The following is a 23,041-nucleotide window of genomic DNA, read 5'->3' on the forward strand; positions in this document are numbered from 1 at the left end:
AAAAGATCAGAAATAGCAGAAGAAATTCCTCTGGGGCACAGGAGTTATGTTCCATATCTTAAAAAGATCTTTTTTAAAAGACTCAGCATGAAATACTGATACTGTAGTTCTGTGTAACAGGCTTGTGCAATTTCTTGTACATTTTGGTTTTGTCAGTTGCTTCTGCTGACATTAAAATGTCTTCATCTGTTTCTGATAACATTGTGTCAAAACCAGAGAACTTAAAAGGGGAAAATAACTAAGTAGTTTTTCCTTGAAAAAACAGGGCCTGTTGGAAAGGGGACAGCAGTCCAATGCTTTCATGAGGTCATGACTGTCTTTTTAAATTTTTTTTAAAAAAAGTTTCTTCTTTCTGCAGACTATGATGATGTATATTAATGTTTTCTGGAAAGTGGCCCTTCTGCCATCAGCACTCAGTTGGGGGCACATAGGCCCTTTATAAAGGAGTGCAAGATTGCTACACAAACACCGCTGCCCCAGGCCCCCTCAATTTATTTGCTATTATGGGGGGGGGGAAGTTCTCTCTTGAGCTGTTCCTCAAGCCAAGTATTACATTCAGTTTCTTACATGGTGTACACACTGATAGAGGAATGAAGGAAGAGGAAAGTCAGATTTCAAACAAAACATGTAGTTATCAATAGTCGTGTTTTTTTTTTAAAAAAGGTCAACTCAGGAAAAGAACATAAAAAAAGTAACGCTGTTTTCAGTCATTGGTTACTACAAAAATCTCCATCTTCTAAACACAGGTGGCAGTGGACTTTTAGTATGGTTTCACTATTTAGGCATTTTGGTTTTCTGAGAATCCTTTAACAACACAGTAGAGATACTGTCTGTGTCTTCCTTTTTACTTCCTCACTTCAAATCACAGTAATTTAACAGAACTGAAGTAACTAGAACTTACACAAAATTTAGATCAGTGTAGTTTCAGCTATTAAAATGGAAAGACTAAAGTTTAAAGAGAAGTGTGAACTTTCTGAAGGACTGTCCTTCCATCAAGAAGTACCGAAACTGTAATACTGATGGCTTAAGGGAAAATAACTTTGTCATTTAACATTTTGATGTGAAGTTTCTCAGTATCTCTTCCTGTATTAAACTGACAGAGATGAGGGAGTTGCTAGAGACAGTAGTGACCTGTACTTAACAAGGTCTTACTTTTTGTTCTTAAAAATCCACAAAATTATGAGTTTCATTGTATCAAGTGTTTATCATTGTACTACAGAGGTGAAGTTCTATTCAAATGGTGTCAGGTGTTAAATATTACTAAAGACTAAAAATGTTTTATAAACAGTGGAACATGAATGTGATCACTTAGCAATGTCTTTGACGGATTATTTGTTTAACCACTCAATAATGCTGGGAAAAATCATAGGTCTTATTTATGAATGCACTTTAGCTAGCTCATTCATTTTAAAGAGGCATATTTTACTGTTATAAAAATCTACAAATCTGTGCTGCTTCAAGCACTTTGCTATAACTTAGATTAACCATTGTGCATTTTCCAGAAATGTCATTAGATATCACAGAGTTGACTCAGAAAAGCATACCAGAATGTATTCATTTAAAAAAAAAAAAAAAAAAAACATTTATTTATTTCTAGCAGTTTATCAGTTAATCGTGGTTAGGCATATATACATCCAGTCTGGAAAGCAGAATTTGGTTTTGGAATGTGATCAAAGAATAAGTTTATTCTCCTCCGGATCATGTAGCACAAACTTTTTGGGAATAAAGGGCAGGGATCAAGAGTGTATAATCCCATCAGGGAGGAAGAAGGGTCAGTCTAAGGACATTTGTACATGTACACTGTAGTGTGCTGTTGTACCTGAAAATAAAATGCTGTTTGCAGTAATACTGAGCTTCATCTTGTTAAGTGTTCTGATCAATTTTACATTGAAGAGGAACTATGTATAAAAATCACACCTTTTTACTCAGCATTTCCATTCCTCAGGGATAGAAGTGTTAAAGGTATTTACCTGCAGGACACAAATATGTGTTTTCTTGGGTTTTCTTTGTGTTACCTGTCTGTCAAAACCAAGAGTACTCATAGAACCCAACTAAATTCTGTCCTCCATATTCAGTGTTTCATTTTTCAGAGTGAAAATGTAACTGCGGATGGAAGCCACGAGACTGTCACAGCAATCAGCAACAACAGCAATCCTCCATCCCTTAGAAGATGCATAATGGTGTACTTTCTGGGCTTTGGTCCACATCCCTGAGCTCTAAACCACTCAACCACTTCATTCAGGCTGTACTGCTGAGGCTCATACCCCAGCTCTTTTCTGGCCTTCTTCATACTAAAATAATGCGTGACGCCAGTTTTGTAAACCTCTGTGCGAGTGAGGAGAGGCTGAAAATTATAAACATGTCCCACAAGAAAGTGAACTACTTCAGTAAGGAATGCAAAAAAATAGACAAGGGAGAGAGGAAGACGACAGGTTGGGAACTTGTAACCTAAACCTTCCACTAATGGTCGGAAAAATTCAAAGTTATTTACAGGCCTTCCATCTGAAATAAAATAGGCTTGGCCTGCAGCTATGTGCTTTTTGTTGGCTTTGAGGGCCTCAGATGCAAGGATATGAGCCTGAACGAGATTGTCTACATGTACAAATTCTACTAAACTAAAAGGATCTCCATATACAAACTTAAACAGTCCCCTTTCGATGTAACTAACTATTCTTGGAAGATGTCTTTGCTCTCCAGGCCCATAGATACCTGCAGGTCGGAGAGCACAAGTCCTTAATACACCTTTCCCATTTCCAAGCTTGGCACCGTTTGCCTCCAGCACCTTCATTTCAGCTAAAGATTTGGTCCGGGAGTAGTGATCTGGATGAAGGTGAAGAGGTAGGTAAGGCAGAGATTCGTCCCCATTTTCTATAATCTGGCCTCCAAATATCACATTATATGTACTTGTATAAACCAGACTTGACACTCCTGTGCTCTTGCAGGCTTGGATGACATTTTCTGTTCCTTTCACATTAACATTTTCTATAAGTTTTCGGTTCAGCTGCTCCCTGCCAGACATTCCATAGGAAGCGATATGGAATACACAGATTACATCTCTAAGAGCCTCTTCCACTTCAGACAGGCAACAGACATCCCCTTGCATGAACTTTATTCCCTCTGGCACGGTTTGAAGTGGCTTCACGACATCAAAGAGAATCACATCAACTCCCTTTTGGTATATGGCACAACCTAAACTAAAACATGATAGAAACCGTATGTTAGCATGCATAGCATAATGATGCAGGAAATATTTCACCTGAAGGCAAGAGAAGACTGTTAACTATTTTAATACTGTTGTGGGTTTTTTTCTGATGGGAGTCTTTTAAATATTCAGCCATCTACTATGGGGAAGATTCAACTGTGATACTTTATGTTCTGAACTAATTTCTTAGGCTCCATCAATACTTTGGAGAAAAAAAGAAATGGGAAGAGGCAGAACTGCTGTAAAGCAAAATTCAGAACAGAAATAACCGAAGTGATTTCAGCAGCCTTTTGGAAGAAACCAGCTTCTGTCCACTACTGATCAGCAGTAGCAAACCTTTCAGATGTAAAACTGTAGCCAAATATTTTTTAAAAAAGAGAAGTCTTCCTGTTTTATTTTTACAGCTTTTGTGTCATCCCAATTCTGTCAGAACAACAGGTTGGTCTTTGCTGTTGTGTTTGAAATTTATGGAGAAGAGGAAAAAGCAAGATGCTTCTAAGCTGGTATGAGTACTTTGCCACATGTCTACATTTTACTCCAAGTCACAGGTATAAACACGGCTATTAAGACAAAGTATACTCTGGTATTCCTCTCCCCCTTTCCTACAACTGTTGTATTTACTTCTGTAGCGCTTAAATGAGACAGTGGAATAAAAAGACAAGCAGAAGTCAGATAGGTATTTTCTGAGACTTTACCCCACCCCCCCACTTTAAATTTACTTTTTGATCATGACTCTAATCTCTCACCTATATAAAATCAGTTATGACTCTGAAGGTACTCTGTAAGATAGTCTAGGGCTCAAAATAAGTTTTTTTTGCTTTACATGGCCTGTGCGGAGCCATCTACAGTAAGGGGAAATGGATTTTATTGAAATATGTACCTTATTAAAAATTCTAATTTTAAAACATCACTGTCCATAAAAATAATTCGTTTTTTGAAAGTAAAGAGAAGCTGGAGTATTTAATCTACATAGCCAAGGCTGTGTGTAACTATTTGCAGGCCTTGGCCTATTGTCAAAAAAGATCTGCATACAGGTGTAGGCTTGCTCTTCAGAATAGGCTGAAAGATGATGATCTAAATCCCCATTTTACAAAGGTGACCGGACAGGTAAATATCTGCAAGTCAGCTGATGCTTGACATGTGGAAACAGAACAACATATCTACTTAAAACACAGAAACATAATAACATGTTTGTTTAAAACTGAGGTCCGAGATAAATCAGAGGGGATGAACAGGATCAGGCATCTCAGGCCCAGAGTTTTCCCTCTTACAGATGGGTTTTGTTGCCTTACAGCAGCAATCTTTTGCATTTATTCTTTTATGTAATAATGATTTAATGCACTAACCGGAAGCCAAAATAACCACCTCCTCCAGTAATGAGGACTGTTTCCTTGGCACTATTTTCTGGTTCCATCCTCTTTCCTTTGGCACTATTTAAGGAAATTGACCTATAAAACACATTGTAAATATACACATTAAAATCAATCCGAGTTCTAATGTCAGTACACATTCAGTTATTCACAGATCTATTTCATGTTTTAATTGAAGCCTTTAATTTCACCATCTGCTAGGCGAGGCAGAACCACATTCTGCCCTGCTATTCCTCAAAAGAGAGGTTACAGTCAGAGAGAAAAATAGCAAATCTATTGCTGTCGTTACGAAAAGCTGGAAAGCCTTCAACTTCCCTCCCCGGGCCTTGTCCTGCGGGCGTTCCGCGTACCCCGGCTGCAGGCGCGGTACGGGCGGGCCGGGCCCCCGCGGCACAGCCGCCCGTCCCGGGCCCGGCCCAGCCCCGCCGGGGCCCTCTCAGAAATGACCTGCAGGGAGCGCAGAGCCGCGCCGAGGAGCGCCCGCGGGCGGGAGGGGGGCTCGGGGCAGCTGCCCGCCCGTACCTGCTCTGCCGCCCGCCGCCGCCTCGGAGCGCCGCGCCGCCGCCGTGAGGGCGCCGCTGGGCTCCACGGGAAATGGAGTCCCGGGGGCGGCTGCCGGGCCACAAGATGGCGGCGGGCGCGCTCTGGGCGGGAGGCGCGCTCCGGCCAGAAGGCGCTCGGCCCGTGGTGGATTTTGTGCTGGTGGACGTCGGTTAGTTGGAGTTTGCCGCGTTGTGTCAATTTGTGTGCCTGGAAGATGCTGCTTTTCCCTTCCCTCAGCAACACTCGACCAGAGCTCGCCTCGCAGCCTGAGGCACTTTAGAGTAGTGAATCTCCGGTTGTCTTTGGAATCTGAGCTCTGTCCAGTTGTGTCACAGTCTGATGTTTGTACTTTTCCCACAGCGTGTGCCTACAAGTATGAGCCCAGGGGTGTGAGGCTCTGCAGAGATCTGGGATGTTTGAGAGAGGCTCTTTGTGCCTAAAGAGCCCCTTTAGCCTTGGGTGTCTTGGGCGGGCAGGGGAGTTTCTGGCCTCCTTGCTGAACGATGCTAGGAAGATACCACAGTGGCCTTTGAATAACCCACCATGTCTGGGAGAGCCGTGCTCCTGCAGTGTCCTGCGGCCATGAATGTGGGTGTCCCACATGCTGCTGCATCCGTCGTAACCCTGTACCACGTATCACTCGAAGAGAAGTCTGCTGCGCCTCGTGCAGAGGCTGAAATGTGAGAAAACGGTGAGAAAACAATGCACGGTGCAGACTGACTGCAGCAGAATTGCTCCCTAGTTAAGCGTCAGCAATCCACTGTAAGCTGTCTGCAAGAGAGAGCTGTAATAGGAAACAATGAAGAATTACACTATCAAAGTCTGTTTTGTGGTATTTTCCCTTTTTCTTTTGCAGAAGTGTGTCACTTGGGGAATGTTAGGAAGAACTCAAAAAGTGGTTTCAGTGTCAAAACTACTTAAAACACGCAAGTTTCTGTTGTGCAAAGCCTTGACAGAAGTAGATTCAGTATGCTGGTTTTATTTTGATTGATGGCTCGCAAGAATTAAAACTAGGCAGATTCTAAAAAGAATTCTGTGAGCATTGAAGAATTTTTTTAGCAATTATTTCTTGCTGGTGAGCCTCTATGACTCTTAAATAGAAATCTCATCTGTTGAGCTTGTGCTGTGCAACCTGACTACACAAAGCTGCTGCATCTATGTAGACATGCGGAGTGTCTGGTTTGGAGGGCATCCTTCAATCATAGCTGTTTTCCCTGTCTGTATGGGCAGAAGAGTGGGTTTGAGGCAGCCTTGAAGCATCCCATAAAATGCAATACAGACATATAATCAGTGGTGTGTTCAGAGAGGTATGAGAATTCCAGCTCAGAAGCAGAAAAATCACTTGTTTATCCCTAAATACTAAATATAAGAATTCTGTATCTGTGCATATACCTTCTGGATTTTTGTATAATACCTCAATCTACTTAATGAAGATTTTTAGAAAGTCTTCCCAAGTGTTTAATCACCTGGAAGGTGCGAGAGAGTCCTGAATTTTCCCTAAGATACACTAACGCAAAGTGTTTTATCAGTTAGGAGGCTCACAACAGATTATGACAGTTGATGTCTGTCTTCTGATCAAATGTGTTTGAATGGAATATTGCAGAATTGCAGAATAGTTGAGGATAGAAATGCTAGCTATTGCCATTTGAACCCCCTGCACAAAACAGGTTCAGCCAGAGAGGTTACTTGGGTCCATGTTGGTATTGAATATCTCCAAGGATGGATACTTCACAGGTTCAACCACTTTAAAGAACAGGGATTTCGGAGCACACCTTTCATATATTCCAGCATGCAGAGAATCAGACTATGTTACAGTTGCTTGAAGAGATCGCATTAATATGTGGAATTGCACATTAGGGAAAGATGTGTCAGGACAGAAGCATTTGCAGTGTAAATGGGGGGTTATCTGCCACAACCTGAGTTGAAATGAACCTGAAATAGGCTGCAAAGAAATTCTCAAATCAGCAACTGAACAGAGCTAAATAAGCAGCTGTAGTGAACAATGCAAGTTAGAAAGAATGAGCAATGAAATCATTAATTATTCTTTCATAGTATGTTAGTTCATCTGGTTCCCTTTGCAATTTAAAATACTTAGCTAGTAAAATTAGTTTTGCCATCAAAATACAAAGCGTGCCAACAGTACTGTCTCAGGAAGGAGGGCAATATTTCATCTGGGGAAATAAACCTTAGTCTACTGTTTTCGTCTTATTTGATTGATTTCTTTTTGGTATTACTTAATTGTGCTTTTTTAAAAATTGAACAATGGGATGAGAGAAGAGATCAAGGTTTAAAACTAGGTCAAAACCAACCACATTAACAGTCTCACTAAAACACATAAAACCAATTAGTTAGAATAGTACTAAGAAGGTGAAAACATCATCTACATTGTGAATGGATGTAGAGAGAATTGTAATGTTTAAAATTAGAACCAAACATTCAGTCTGGATTAGACTGGAATATTTAGGGTTATGGAGGACAGGGTTATGGATAAAAACGTGAGTGTGAGTTTTATTCTTTACTCTGACAGAGGTTTCCTGAGTGACCTTCAGAAAATCTATTTCTGTTCTGTAACAAGGTGGCTCGAGGTTGCAGTGGTTCTTGTTTGTGTTTCTGAAGCTCCAATTGGAGGTGCTGTACAAATATTAATAAACCAGGAAATCAGTTGTATCGGACTTAAAGTGTTTGGGCAAACATGCTAGTTAGGCTCTCTGAAAATATTAACATTGATTTCTTAGGACACGTGTTCACCATACAGTATTGTGTGTGGAAAGTGTCATACATTTGGTGATACGGAGATGACATATCAAAGTGCTTGTAGTTTCTTTTTCCTGTGCGTTCCAGTAATGGAAAAACTTGGCCTCTCTCTTCTACCTTGAGAGAGGACAAGGATTTCAACATTAATTGTATTCACTGCTTAGTGAACACCATTCACTAAGGCTGATTAAAATTGTTCATCCAAACAGTTGCTTTATAACATTTTCCTAATCTAATTCTTCTGTGTTCTCTAATTTTAGGAGATATGACTTTATAAACATTTTTAGTCCTGACTTGAAGGAGGTGCAGGGTGTAGTGGTTTCCTTACCAAAACAGGAATTCACAAAATGAAAGGTAGTTCCTACTCAACAGATCTCTTGCAAAGGGTCAGACTGTTTGCAGAGTATTTTGAGATTGTTACGTGGAGGAAGAAGTTTGGTATATGTTGCACTGATGATGTGTGGGCTTTGTTATATAATTCTTCCTATACTGTAAAAAAAAAATTAAAAATCTCCATTTCATTTTAGTTTTGGAATCATCTCGAATGTGGATGCAGTTTTGGGGGTGAACGTTAATCTGTAGCTAGCAAATTCTTTTTAATACACGTCTGGAAGTATGATCCGACAAAGAATCCATAGAAGGACTGATGCGGTGTTGGCAGCAGCCGTGCAGGGCCCTTACCCGCAGGTTTCTGTCCCGCCTGGTTGGGTCAAGGCAGCTCTGCTCAGAGCTGTGCAGTCTGGAGCCTTTCGCAGCCTCCTTTCGCCAGGCGATGGCAGCAGCAGCTCTGACCTGTGATGTTGGGTGTAGCAGGGTGCAGTCAGCTCTTCAGAAGATAGAAACTGCTCAAACTTTTGTCTGTTTTCACCCCGAAAGATCAGGTTGAGTGGAGATATCGAGCAGTTGCCAGTTTAACCAGCTTCTTACAGTGTCTGGACGATTCCCTTTGCAGTTCCGTGGTCTTCGGTGTGACCTGAGAGAGGGTGCTGTTGTACCATAGCGCTGGCATTCCCGGGCTGCCTGACATCAGCGGTATTTTGGATGCTGTGGTACCAGAACTTACGGGTTAGTTACCAACTACGTATTTCATGCAACATATGTGCACTGTATCTTGTAAACAACAGGATTACACAAGTCAGGCTTCTTTCCAGATAGCTGTTCACAGATCCGAACAACCCAGGCTCAGTAGTCATGCCTTGACTACCTTGAATTTTATGGGTGGGTTTCATTGTGGTCACCTTTAGTGCATTAGTTATGAAAAATCATTACTATAAAAGACACTGCAAATGCCTGGAGTAATTTTTTGCAAGAATTCTTAAAGAACAAGCTTCATTCTGAGGTGTCTATTCAGCAATAGGAAGGAATGTGAAGTCATCAGAAATGAACTTCTCTTCCATTGTGTAACACTTCAGAAATGTATGGTATCATATTTTCAAAAGCTACATTTAGTTATTTATCATAAAAGGAAGGGAAGAAAGAAAGTTTACATATTTTAGCATAAGTGAATGGTTAGAGCACAGGACTGAGAATAACACGTTCTCCCTTTTTACTTTGATAACAAGTAGCTCTTTATGGTCTGTGTGTCTCTTGGTACATGGATAACCCAGTTTTCAGAATGAGTGAATGCTAATGTTCGTAACCTCTGTGGAGCTAAACAGAGACTCAAGGGACTCTTAACAGCCACTCCTAAGCATTTCAGTTTAGGTGTCTGAAGTAAGTGGTTGCTCCAACAATATTGATCTTAAGCTCCCTTAAGGGTTTTTTTTAAGTTGCAATTTGACCCAGTGTATTACCTGATGTTCTGAGGCGCTAATATTTGTTTGCAAAATATGTTGCAAACATTAGTACTTAACATGATAAAAGGATGTTATCCAATATTATTGTGGCAATTTAAAGGCAAAAAGCTGAATTTTAGCCCGTCCTGTAACTTCATGAATAATTTCAGTAATGCAGAGGAGGCACACAGGACTCCAAGGGCTAAAGGACTGAACCTCTTTGTACCTGAAAAGAGTATATTAGTACATTAAGAAACATCTTATGAAAACACTAGCAAAATATTCTTGAAAAGACTTTCACAGATGTTTTTGCTCTCAAAGTGAGGGAGGACAGGTCTTAGAATGCAACGGTGAGTGTCTTTGATTCAGTTACTTAAAGGGAGTCTTCTAAGTTTAAAGAGGCAACTATTTCAGAAGGTAATTATATACTTATGGTTCAGTGATTAATTTGGTTTCAACTGTGATTGATGTGCACCCAGGTGCTGTTATTTGCTACACTGATAACAAGGAATGACTTCCCTGTTGTAATAATTTATAATTTAATTCAGCTGTCCATAGGTTTACAGAAATTGTACCCTCTTAGGTAGCAAAACCAAGATGAGGTCGGCCTGCTATGAATTGCTGGCACTAATAACTGAACATTCACTTGATGGCTGGAGATGTACTACTTTGATCTTTTGGAAGGATCTAAAGGATCTTTCAGCTTCACAGGCAGCTAATCATGTGCTATATCATATGTAGGACAAACGTGAGGCAAAATTTGTTCTTTAATCTGTATTTTGTACTGTGTTAATTTTCTGTCTGTGAATAAGAAGTCTGCAGGTACTGGTGGTGAGGATGAGAAGAGATGCGTCAACAAGAACACCAAAGCCTGAATTTATTGTAGCATTTCTGCAGGTTTCTCAGTGGAAGCTGTATTTGCTGAGGGGGAAAGGAAATATATTTGCTGAGGAAATGTTATCCATCTTCACACTTACTTCTGGTGCTTTCATATTAATGATACTGTGTTCAAGGTCTAGTCAGTGGTCTCCTAGAACATCAAGAAAACAGAACAGACACTGACTTAAATATGGTACTACCCATTTTAGTTCCTTAATTACCTTGAAAACATTGGAAAAATTACATAATTGTGCAAAGGAGGGATTAGGTAAGAGTTTGAACATCTAAGTAGAGGAAAACAACCTCATGTAAAGGATGCAATCTCTTTCTTGCTTCAGCTGTGTTTAAATTGAATAACTTCTATAAGCCTTACTTAATGGAATCTTGGTATTTGCAACAGCACAGCATTCTTATGTATCTGCGATGGTATTTATTCTGTTCCACAAAACTAATGATTGTAGAATTAAGAATTCGTAAGCATTTTGTCACGGCCTGATGGGTGACTTAATTCTGAGCTATTTCAGATCAAGTGGTTCTAGCACAAACATGAGTTTTCCTTTGAAATGGATTTGTTCAGAACCAAAAATTTTGAAGGTTCAAATCACTTGGACAAAATAAAATAATTCCCCTAACTCTACAATGGGGCAAAATTACTAAAGTTATAAAGATGAGATAGTTAGAACATGAATTTATCTTCTGTTCAAAAGCCTTATTTGGACATGTTTTGCCCTGGAATGGTAACACAGAAGAACATGTTCAAAGTGGGAGCTATTCAACTGGGAGTGGGAGTGTGCTGTAACTTTTAGTAATTTACTGCAAGGTATTCTTGCTCTTAATTTTCATTTCACTTAACAGAAGTTGTGGGCACAGCATCTGGCTATAACTAATTTTGAATTTTTGTTACTTTTGAGGGAGAAGCAAGATCTGAGTAACGGGGGAATTCAAGTATATGATTTTTTGTTTTATTCTTGCAGTGAAAGAATTCTGACTCAGCTTTGCATTTAAAGTGCTGCTTCTTTATCTTTCAGAGAGTATCCAGCCCGTTGAATCAGAATGTGTGCCAGTTGAAAACGCTGGATTAATTCCAGGACATGCTTCAGCTTAATTCTTCATTCATCCTAGGAACATGGAAAAAATCAAACACATTATGGACTGTATAAACTGAAATATTATTCAAAATGACTTAGATGAATGATGTTCTAGTAACTGGATTTCTTGTATAATGAAGGTTTGTCAAGTCTAATATGTAATCTTCAAGTTACAAAAAAAAAAAAAAAATTACATCATTAATGTGTTCCATAATTTAGACTTCTTAAAATTAGAATTATTAGATTATTCGAGTTACTAAATTTCTTTAACAAGTTGACCACTGGATGCTTCTGGCCATAATAGCTGAAGTTAATATCACAAGGACTGATATCTTGGGATGAAGGTGATGTGGGTTATGGACTTTTAATTTATTTTCTCCTTTTATGGATTAAAAGAGGAATATTCAGTGCAAAAATTAAGGCTAAACTAAACATATGTATGCAAATACTACAAAATACACTTCATGCATAGTGATTATAGCTTGTTTAGTGCCTCATGCTGGAGGGCTGCACTCTAAGAAAGGTTGATGGGGTAATTTTTTTTTCCTCTGGTGCATCTGTTCTGTGGCTGCATTTGCAGCCTTTGAGTTATGACTTGTCATATTTCAGTTGCATTTTCTGAAGTCTCTGGGCGATGGAGCTGTCCAATTTTGACTCTTTCAGTAGTTGAACTGTGCTCTTGCAGGTGAGGTACCAAATGTAAACCTTTAATACCATTCACCTAAGTCTTCATGTTCCTTTACTATAAAAGTTTTATGGGTTCTCTGGCATTTTAGAGTCTTTAGAGATTACAAAGAGGCTTCTTTATAACAGCACACCATGCAAGTAGGTAGTAGCATTCAAAAAAATGGACGAAAATATTGTTGCCCCTTCTCACCTTTTGATTAAAAGTCTTTGTGTTTTCCTCTCAATATTCTAACTTGCATTACTGTAAACTTGAAGTTTAATTTTAATGGATAATTTGTTGAATGTATCCCCATTTAATGTACTGACAAAGTTTCATGGATTCTAAAGTTCCAGTTTTAAAGATTCCAATATTACTAATTTCTGTCATGTATCCAATGATCTTAAGGGTCTTTTTCAACCTAAATGATTCTATGATTCTTAGCCCTTAAAGATACTCATCAGCCTGAGCTGAGGCTTAGCTTTGTACTTTTTCCATTCTGTGAGATACCTCCTCTCTGACCTCTCTTGGTTAAATCCAAATAGTTTTCCATGGAGCATCCTTTCTCAAAGGGGATGCAGTGGGTGGCAGGAATCCCACTCAGGTGGACTTAGAATCAGGGAAAGTTTATGAAAGATGAATAGTAAAGATAAGAGCATGGTGCAAACAGTTCCTGCCAGAATTGTGAAATTGAGACAGCGCTCAGGACTGAACCTATAGCAGTTCTGCAAAACATCATCCTGTAAAGAACCTCACCTGGCTTAGCATCTCACTGGTACTTTTTCCACAAATTCTAGCTGAACGTGGCTCTGCTGCAATGTAGATACAGTTTGTTCCTGAGTGAAGATCTTGGATTTGAGACTTGTTTTGCTGGCAAATTGGTTCCAGTCTGATCATGCTGTGCCTTCAAAGCCAGAAAAGTAAGTAGGAAGTGCCTCACATTTAGAATTTTTAGGCTCCATCCATTTTTAAAATTTATTTATTTTGAGTAATTGTGCTTGGATTTGGAAATACTGAAATTTAGTTTATGATAACAGTCGTGAAAGAAGTGAGGATGGTAACATCAGAAAAGGTAAATAGGAAAGGAGAAATATCTTGTGTGTAAAAAGCCCTTCTGTGAATTACACCAGTGAGGCCAAGTGTGTTATAGTTAACAATTGCCCATGGGCAGTATCTTTGTACATTTTTTATTCAGGCTTTTGGCATAATTCCCTTGGATTAGTAATATCTTTTTTCCTTGGCCTTCTTCATGAAAGCAGGTTTGTTTTTTTTTTTTTCACTTGTGTCTGTCCATTTACATATGTATGTCTTTATCTTCTACACTTAGCTCTGATTCAGCAGAGAGATGCTAACACCCTTTTCTCGTAAGCCCACAATTCCAGTCTCCACTGCCCACTTCTTATTTTTTCAACTAGGAATCTTACTACTTTTTTTCATGTTTGTCTCATTCTCCAGCAGAATTCTGTATAAGCATCTGCAGTGTGATTCTCTGCTGACCTTTAAACTGTGTTACGATGTCTATAAAACATTATTTGATGGTCTTTAGTTTACTTGTGCTCAAAGAGCACTTCCTGTCAAGCTGATAGCTACTGACTGCATATTCAAGCAGCAGGGTCCAGGACTGAATACCATGATACAGGAGTTTTCCTCTATGATTTTTTGACTAATTAGAAGATGGCCTCTCTTTGCTTCAGTTTATTCGTGTGTACTGTGGGAACAGTAATTCTATCTTGCCTCTTAGAGCATTCATGACAGCTAAGAGATTACACATTCCTGAGGGAGAGGAGCACCATTTAAAGAGATCATGCTGGCATAATTCTTAAAAATACCTCCTTCCTCTTTGTTTTCTGCTGTAGAGGCTGATATCTAGAGGTACTAATCCTTGCCCACTTTTCCAAGTATAGTTGTGTACCTCATTTCCACTTGCCATTTTGAATATATTTGTGGGAATAAAAGGCTGATAGATGAATCAGTTATCAGCAACTAAAAGTATGGAGGCAAAATTATATTTTATATACTCTTTACAAACTCCTTACAAACATATTCCATGTTTTAAACTCCCATAATTTTTAGAATTTCATCTGAACTTGACTCGTGATATTTGGCCCGTATCTGCTGATTTCTATCGGTACTTCCTGTAGTCCAGTTTTCATGACTACTGTGAAAGCCCACCACTTCTCTCTTTTCTAGAATCATTGAATGGCTTTCTTTGGGACAGTCTCTCCTTATTTCGCACAACTCATTTTCAAACTGCATTGTTTAAAGGAAAGTAATAGTATTCAACTCTTTTTTGTAACCAGTTATAAAGGTAAGAACTTTTAAACTTTTATACAGCACTGAAATTCTAATTTTAACAGCACAAAGATATATTTGACATGAGCTTTTACTTTATTTAAAAATAAAATAAAAACCCAGTTTAAAGGAAGCAAAAATTGCTCCTAAGCTGGTACTTTTAAATCCTAGTTTCAGTCCATAAATTTGACTGTAGAGTTAAATTGAAAAACCAGAATATTTAACAAGTAACATAAAATCCTTAGGAATTGGAGATGCTCCCTGCTTTAAAATGTTAGAACTCAGAAAAAGGGAAATTGAAAACACGTATGAGCTCATTATTAATAGTAATCGAGCTCTAAAAGCCACCTTGGATAGTTGTGTATATCCTTTTAAAGTTAATAGAAACTATATCATATATCTGAAAACTTTCCTAAAAACACGTGTCTAGAATAGTTGTTACATGAGCTATCTAATTATATTCCAACTTGTTATAGTATAATTCTTGTAACTTGGAACATCTTTAGGTTGATTCAGAACACTGTCAATGACTTTTCAAAAATTTTTGCCCTTCAGTTACTAGTAAAAATGTGGTTCAGCATTGAGTAAAAGTAGCTGCCTTATGGTGGCCATTTGCATCCTGTGTTTCAGTTCACTTCCCAGAGACAGTTGTTCACTGTGGAGGTGATATCCTGACTTGCATCCCTAACAGACAGAGAAGAAATATACCTTATCATAGAGAATGGGTTCTCCTAACACTGCTGTCATTGTGATGGGTTAAGAGAATGGGCTATAGATAGCTGTTAATTTTAATAATTGTGTCACAAATCTGCCCATATATATATATATTAAAAAAATATATAAATAAATATAAAAATACCAGAAATCCCAGGAACAAGACACAGAACCTGTATGCCATCTGACATTTTTGACAAGCTCTCCAGAATTAATCTGTCTAGGCGCTACTATGCTCAGCTTAATTATGGAAAGGCTGCATCTGTGTTCAAAGCTGTTGAGAGAGAAAGAAGAAAGTAAAAATGTCCACTAGGTTTGATTAACTGCTTTCAGCCTGATGAATAAAGACAGATGGTTACTAGTTATTTTTCCTTAATGGATTTTGGAGCTCCATTTGGTGGATGAATTAAAGTTATAGGTCCCAAATCTGCTTTTGAAGCTATGCTTGCATAGCCCTTAGTGATTCTAGCAAACTTTGCATGCATCCAAGAGAGACGTTTGCCCTAAGGCTGTGGTATATGTTGTTAAAAAGCAGTTTTGAAATTAAAACTAAAAGTCAAGTGATAGTTTACAGTATTAATAAAACAAGTTGCAAACTGCACGGCTCAGGAAGGAATCCCCTGCAAGGGATGATTAGTGTGAAGTGCCTGTGCAGACTTATCCCCGTAGAATCTGTGCCTGTTTGGGTATGACTTCAACCTGGGGCTTGACAATATTTTAATACTGACTTTAAAACTTGTAGAAGTTCATTAAAGTTGCACTTGATAGTTGTGTCACATAGAAAGCGAAATAGTTTTATGGTGTAGGTTCATTTGCATGAATGTATTAGCATGTCTCAAATCTGGGTGGAGGAGGTCTTTAAAACAGAGTCTAATTCTGCAGGTGTGCACATGCTTAAACTCATGAGTATGAATATTTCTGTCCTTTACTTGTGTATGAATATCTGTGTTTATTTTTAGGAATGTACCTGAGTGTCTGTGGGTTTGGGCTCTCAGGGAACATTTAGATGTAATGGGTATTGGGACCGTCATTCAGCAACCTATGAAATCATCTGTTTAGTTTGATGTGTGGATAGTCATAGTGATTTTAATGGGATTAGATATGCTTAGATCTAAACAATTTTTGAGTCAGGGGTTAAGGTTACTGCATGATGTAAAATGTCTAAGATGAACAATATAATAAAGGGAAACAAACCAACAAAAAATGACACTGAGTATACAGATTTTTCCATTGGTGGATTGCCTAAAGAAAATATACCATTTAACTAAAATGCTACCTGTCATGGAACCATCAAAACCCCCCACAGATCCTGAAAGGGACCTTGAGAGGTCCTCCACAGGAGGATCATCTAGTACTAAGTCACTCCTGACAGGGAGCTGGTCTTGCTGGCAACATTCGAACATGATTGTGGCAGTTTACAAGCAGCACAAACATTGGTGAAAAGTGACAGGAATGCCCTTCAGATCAGCAGCGTTAAAGGAGAAATCGGTGACATTCAGTATGCAGCAAACACACATTCAATCAAAATAATAATGTAAGTCATTGATTACACACAGAGAGAGGTCACGATTCCTCAAAAGGAAAAATACATGGCTTCACCCTTCGGAAGCGAGCGACTTGTCCTTCAAGTGACAGAAAACAGAATGTGTTTAGGGCAGGTGACACTTTGTCATGGCTGATCACTTAATGCTTTTTGAATCATTGCTCATTTTTCATGTCATTGTGCTTTCATTTCAAAGACTAGCTGATGTAACTGTGAGGGAAATCTAAAAATAAGTGAATTCCGTTTATGAGAGGCAGAGATGTTTTTAAGAGTTTGCAGATGGGAGGGAAGGCATGTTGCAGATGTGCATAGTTAATAACCCAAGTGATGATGGGGAGATGCTAACACCCATTTTCTTTCATCCCCTTTGCAGAATCCATGCTCAAGGCTGAGAGACATGTACTGGGCCTCCAAATTGTATGTGATTTATTTTTAATGTTCTCACTATCTATTATATCATGAATGACAGGTCATGTTGGTGATGTAGTAAATCCTTCCACTTTGAAGGGACTCTTTTCTGGGGGCAAAAGACAGAAGTGCAGATAGACTTGGAGTTGAGGATTTTTGTTTCTCCAAAGCTTGCTTTGGACAATATTGGTCCATGTCTAGGTTGCACTTAAAGGTCTGATTAAAGAAAGGTATGTGTTTATGATAGCTGCAAGTTAGCACTATTTGATTAAATATTTGTAAGGGTGCTGTAGGGCCCAGATTTCAATGGGAACTAATAATCTACCACATGTATCTGAAGTCCCTGGTGAGCTGGCATGGCTGAAGTTGGCATCTTCATCACTACTGTTACTTGTCTTAGCTACTCAGTTTGTCTACCCCATGCTTTAATCAGACTTTTGATTACCATGTATGTCTACTTTTCTGTTTGCCTCCATATTCACATTGCTATTTATGAATTTAACTATGATAAAAATTATGTTACTTTTGTGTAGGTAATACCTAAATATTTGAAAATGTTTGTGGTCTACTATTAAGATGTGTGGAAAAGGTCAGATGTAAACCAGATGTTTCTCCAACCTGCCATTGTTTGGAGACATGCAGGAGGAAAAGTTCCAGAAAGAAGACGCAGGAGTGTATTTTTTTTCTGATATAGATATGGTCTATATAACTTGTGGTTCAGAGAAACCATCTAGAAGTCAGGCAAAACTGCAGTTGCATTTCAGGAAGCACCTGCAAAGAAACGAGCAGACTGTGGTCTAGGAAAAAGTGGAAATCCTTTGTGTTCTGGGCACATAGATGCTACCATTCACTTCAGAGAGACAAAGCTGTAGGAAAGGGAAGGGAATAGAGAGTTATAGTAAAAAGCTAGTTGGAAAAACAAACTAATCTTCCAGTCCAGAGTATAGCTTACATCTTTGTTTCTCATGTATTGAGGCACTGCTATGCTGTGCTCTCTCCTAGACAAGGCTGGAATTTTACTCCAAAGGAAATTTTAGGGAAGAGTCTGTTGCTGTCAGAGAAGTGGACTAAGACAACTGATATCTTTTCTTCTCTAACACTGATGGTTCTGTGAAAACTGTTTCATGTTATCATGACAGAAGAAATGAAGGCAAGTGTAATTTCTCATGAGGACAGCCTAGAGATGATTCCTGGCTAGCTTCCTAAAGAGTACCTAATTGCCTTTAGGTTTTCTGATTCTGTCCTCTTTTTGGAAAATAATGACAATTGGTTGATAAAAAATTACTTATTTTGGAAAGAGTGCAATTGACTTTTAGCTGTTCCTGAAAGCCTAGAGATCCATAAATGTCTGGAGAGCTAGAGAAGAAAACCTCCCTTGTAAATACAAAGGAGAGCTCATAATCTTAGTGATTTCTCTGATTTAAGATGTTTTGTCTATTGCAGAAAATTTACAAAGGGTGATTAGAGTTCAAGTAAATACCAAGGCAGAACTTACAGCTCATGGCTTCATTTCATATGGCACATTACAAGACCTACTGCTTCAAAGCAAAGATAGAGCTTCTGCAGGCATTTGATTCACATGGGAATTGCAGGCTGTGATTATTTCTTTTGAAGATTGTATAATGCTAAGGTGTGTGTTGCATGGGTGCCTGCCAAAGGGATTTACAGGTCCAGTTTGGCCATCGTTACAGAAGTTCCTCACTCTGAGGTTCTTACACTTGACAAAGTAAGACGAGATTTAGGTGAGGAAGTAATTATTATTGTTATTATTTTTAGCTTTTGTTAGAATTGAATATTGAGAAATGGTGAGCTACAGCTATTTCTTCACTGCCAAGTGATCTTCAGGAATTACTGTCTATCTCTGAATTTACATTCTTTACAATTACTATATTTTAAAAAACAAAATCTCCGGTAACTTAGAGGTAAAATGTATTTCTTACTTTTCTTTAATGGATACATACTTTATTTGACAGGAATTATTTTCCCTATGGGTCTACTAAAGAAATAGTTTGAAGACAAAGGAGAGGTACACAGCCTTATTTTCAGTTGCACATAATCTTTTTTTCCCCTTATTCAATACATGTCTGTGAGTTCAGAGATCTTAATTCACAAAGGTACTTGGCTACGTTCCTAGCTTTAGGCAGAGTAATAGTTCTGTTGTCTTTACTCGGACAATTCATGTGCTTCAAGCTGAGTGCATGAATAGAAAACTGGCTGAAGGCAGAGGATTATCTCAACCTTTGTATAGGGGTTCAGTAGTATTTGTAAGAGCAAAGTCTGTTTGCCCAAATGAGTTTTGTGTATGCAAGTTCAATAGCTTCTGCATCCCGGACTTAGAGCCAGACAAGTGTTTGTGTAGCCATTAAGCCCACCAAAATCTGAATGTATGAAGGTATTTAGGTACTCCCAGAAGCTGTAGTCAATCCAAGTAAATAATTTCGTATTTTTTCTGCTTATATACTCATGAGAGTAATTTTTCTATGTTGGTTAATATCTCATTTGGTGAAACAGATTCCAACTTATTTTTTGCTGAAATTATTTTCCAAGAAAAGCCTGGTAGCCAAGAACCTCCCGACAGAGGTTCAAGCAGGTCTCCCACCCAAGCCAGGAAAGCACAAGAAGCACACTGAGCAGGGGCTCTCAGGAGCAACAGTCATCACGTTGCACAGCTGAAAAAGCCTCAATCAGCAAAAAAGTAGAGCAAAATGGAAAACTGAAGAGTTCTGTGAGAAATTCTAGCCTGAACTGAAAAACAACTGTGTGACTAGCAGAGGCAGAGGGAGCTGAGATACAGATGGAACATGTAGAAAAAATGTTTCATGCTTCTAGACAATGTAATTCATGTTGCAGCTGGGACGGAAGAATATCATCAGACAGCAACTACTGGATATGGCATGTGGTACTTCTGGATGAAGGGAAAGCACTGAAAAGACAAATGTTGACTAGTAAATTATTGGAAAATGCAAAGAAAGCACGTGAGAAACGTGGCCAAAGAAGTGAAAAATGATGCAGGGAAAGGTAACAGAGACTTGCTGAAGGCCCTGTGGTTGAACTGGAAGCTTCTACTATGCAGGAAGGTCACAGAAGCTTTAAAAAAATAAACAGCTGGAAAATTTCTGAACCAGAAATGGAGCCATGAAAAGCAAAGACAGAAGAGTGCTCATTTCCAAGGTAAAACAGAAAAAGAGCTTGGTGGTGAATTTCAAAGAAGTTGTGAACAGGCTCAGCTTCACCACATTTCAAAGGAACAGGGGAACCTGAACATTTTGCCCCTTTTTCGTGTTAAGAATAGACATCGAAAGCACAGGCTGCAGCCATCATGCTGAAAAATATATAGCCAGCAAAGGATGACAGGAGAAAAGCTTAGTGAAATGGGAAGTAAATGAATATCTGGGAAGAAGTGATTGTGCCTAAAGAACGCAAATGTGGAGTCAGTGAGTGGATGCCTATCATAAAGATCCCACATATTGGAGAGGTGTCTTTGCTTTGCCCTGGGCAAAGTCTTCTACAGTCATACTACACAGGGTGAAATGTGCTGCAGCTGTAGAATTTGGAGAAAAACAAGCTGGATTTGGCCTTGAGATATTGCAGACTGGTCGTTTATGTTGCAGATGACCATGGAAGAATCGTTCTTCATGAAAGGCATCTTTTGCATTGCTTTAACTGATCTTCAAAAGTTATCACTTAGCATGAAGAGATTTACATGGTGAGGCACGTTTGACATCTGCAAAGTCCCAGTTAGAAACATCAGAAACATACACAGAGATCAAAGTTCTCAGTGAGGTTAAGTAATTGCACAGCAGAATGGTTTAGCCAGGAGGCTCGTCTGAATTGTTTCTCTGCTGCTGTTTGGCATTGGCATGGGTTGACTACGGAGGCAGTGTTAAGACTTCAGTATAGAATATGTAGATTGCTGGGGCATAAAAAGACAGGGCATTGAGTTGCTGTGTGATGGCTCTGAAAAGCTGGAAAGAAAGACGAATGTCCTGGCAAAGGTAGGTCAAGCTTAGCTCAAAATCAGTTAGCTCAAATCCATCCTCCTTGTAACACAGATGTCATGTTGATGCAACATCCGGGTAATTTGGATGAGCGACATCTTTTCCAGCAAAACCAGTCAAGAAGGAGGTGAGATAAGGGTGTATATTCATAGCATGAGTAGACATGGCATAGGGAAATAGGAAATAATGCAAGCTCGATTGCAATCTTGTGTTAATGTACAGCTGTGAGAACTGGAGACATACCAAAGTCAGAGAGAGGAAAGTAGATGCTTTCTTAAGATGGATAGTGGGCATGAGATGATAAAACTTACCTTGTTGCAAAATTGTGCTGAAAAATCCACAAGGAGCAATCTGTCTCTGGCTGGTGTCAGAGAAAGTGCAGAGGGTTCATGGGGCGGGTACACCACGTTAATGTTTCTCAGCCAGTTTTAGATCACGCTCCACTTTCTGATAGCAATCTGTCTCGTGGTGTGTATGATTTACGCACTTACATATAATTTTACTCACACACCACAGTGAACACATCATCATCTTCTCTTTAAAAGAAGCCTTCAGTGATTATATTTTATATTAAAAATATAAATTCAACGTTAATTGAGACAGAGATCATTCCCCACCAGCCCTTCCCACAGTCATTCTGCAGTGTCATGGGTGCAGATGGGTGTGAGTGCACAGCAGCAGGCGTGCATACAATTCAGGCAGCCCCAACATATGCATTTCAGTGGGGGATGTGGCAGGGGTGCATGGAGCAGAGGGGGAGGCTCAAATGGAGATTGCTCTGCAGGAACCAGGCATGGTGGCCACCATGGTGTGGCCCTCACCCACCTCTGTCCCCTCCCCACAGGCTGAGGGGAGCCAGGGCAGACATCAGGTTGGAGGTGGTCACTTCTGTCCCTCATCCCAATATTCAGAAACTCCAGCTCGCTGCATCCTCAAGTGTGAGAGCAGATGCTTTTGATGACAGCACATTTGTGACCATTAAATCATGCAATAAAGACCAGTTGGGGAGAGAAAGCAAAATTCTCCAAAGGAATCTTTAAGAAGATGCCTGAACGGAAGGCAAGGTATAACTGACCTCGAGACCAGCACGCTACTAAAAGCAGAAGCAGCAAATAGCAAAGAGAAGTGAAAACAGTTTACGCTTTGTGCACTAGTGGGAGGATGGATGGATGAATGAGTGTTCACAGTAGTAATGAATGACAAGCAGACCTCAAGGGTAATGTTCCTTTAAGAAAGTGACCTCATCTCTAATGTAAACTACCTATACAGGTGTGTAAACCTTTTCACTGAACGTAAAAATTTATGTTCAACATACTTGTCATCCCATAAAACCTCAGAGGAATAATGGAATGGAAATGTGCTTGTGTCTCATGTTAGGTTTGTACTCTGCGCTTCAAAATCTTCTGGTTCATGTCTAAACTAAAATAGGTCAGCACTACATTTTCTTTCAGAAAACCAGTCACATCATGTTAGCTGGTTGTGTGATAACTTAAGCTCATCTCTCAAACCAATCAGCAGGGATTTTTAAACAGGGTTAAATGTGCCTAAATTGTATTTCGATCCTTTTTTAACTGGATGGATTTAAAAATTTTCTTATTGTTTATATATCTTTCAGAGTACACCACAGGAGGTGTTAAATCTCTCAAATATATTTAACTGATTGCATTTCCACCCCCCCCGCCAAGTTGCTGTGGATATTGAACCAGTGATTCCTGTCAAAACTAAAGTGAACGCTGTCACTGGAGGTCAAGTGAAGACTCAATCTCAGGTGTGTTACATGTGTTTATCTAACAAAGTGCCCTTAATGGCAA

At 39.2% G+C, this 23,041-nt stretch overlaps 1 protein-coding gene across 1 annotated transcript; it reads right to left on the bottom strand.

Annotated features, from left to right (window-relative positions):
- Positions 1-1,537: 1,537 nt before the first annotated feature.
- Positions 1,538-5,124, bottom strand: SDR42E1 (short chain dehydrogenase/reductase family 42E, member 1). Its single transcript, XM_074913064.1, has 3 exons — positions 5,095-5,124; positions 4,549-4,650; positions 1,538-3,194 (listed from the first exon to the last, which is right to left on the bottom strand). The coding sequence occupies exons 2-3, from the start codon at positions 4,614-4,616 to the stop codon at positions 2,087-2,089; spliced, it is 1,176 nt and encodes a 391-aa protein (XP_074769165.1). The 5' UTR covers positions 4,617-4,650; positions 5,095-5,124; the 3' UTR covers positions 1,538-2,086.
- Between the last annotated feature and the right edge of the window lie 17,917 nt (positions 5,125-23,041).

Source organism: Athene noctua, chromosome 9 (genome assembly GCF_965140245.1).
Source record: "Athene noctua chromosome 9, bAthNoc1.hap1.1, whole genome shotgun sequence".
Taxonomy (NCBI): Eukaryota; Metazoa; Chordata; class Aves; order Strigiformes; family Strigidae; genus Athene; species Athene noctua.

Coding starts and splice junctions, on each gene's coding strand:
- SDR42E1 (XM_074913064.1), bottom strand. CDS start 4,616: ATGGAACCAGAAAATAGTGCCAAGGAAACAGTCCTCATTACTGGAGGA. Junction 3,195..4,548: donor GGTGGTTATTTTGGCTTCCG/GTTAGTGCATTA, acceptor ATCATGTTTTAG/TTTAGGTTGTGCCATATACC.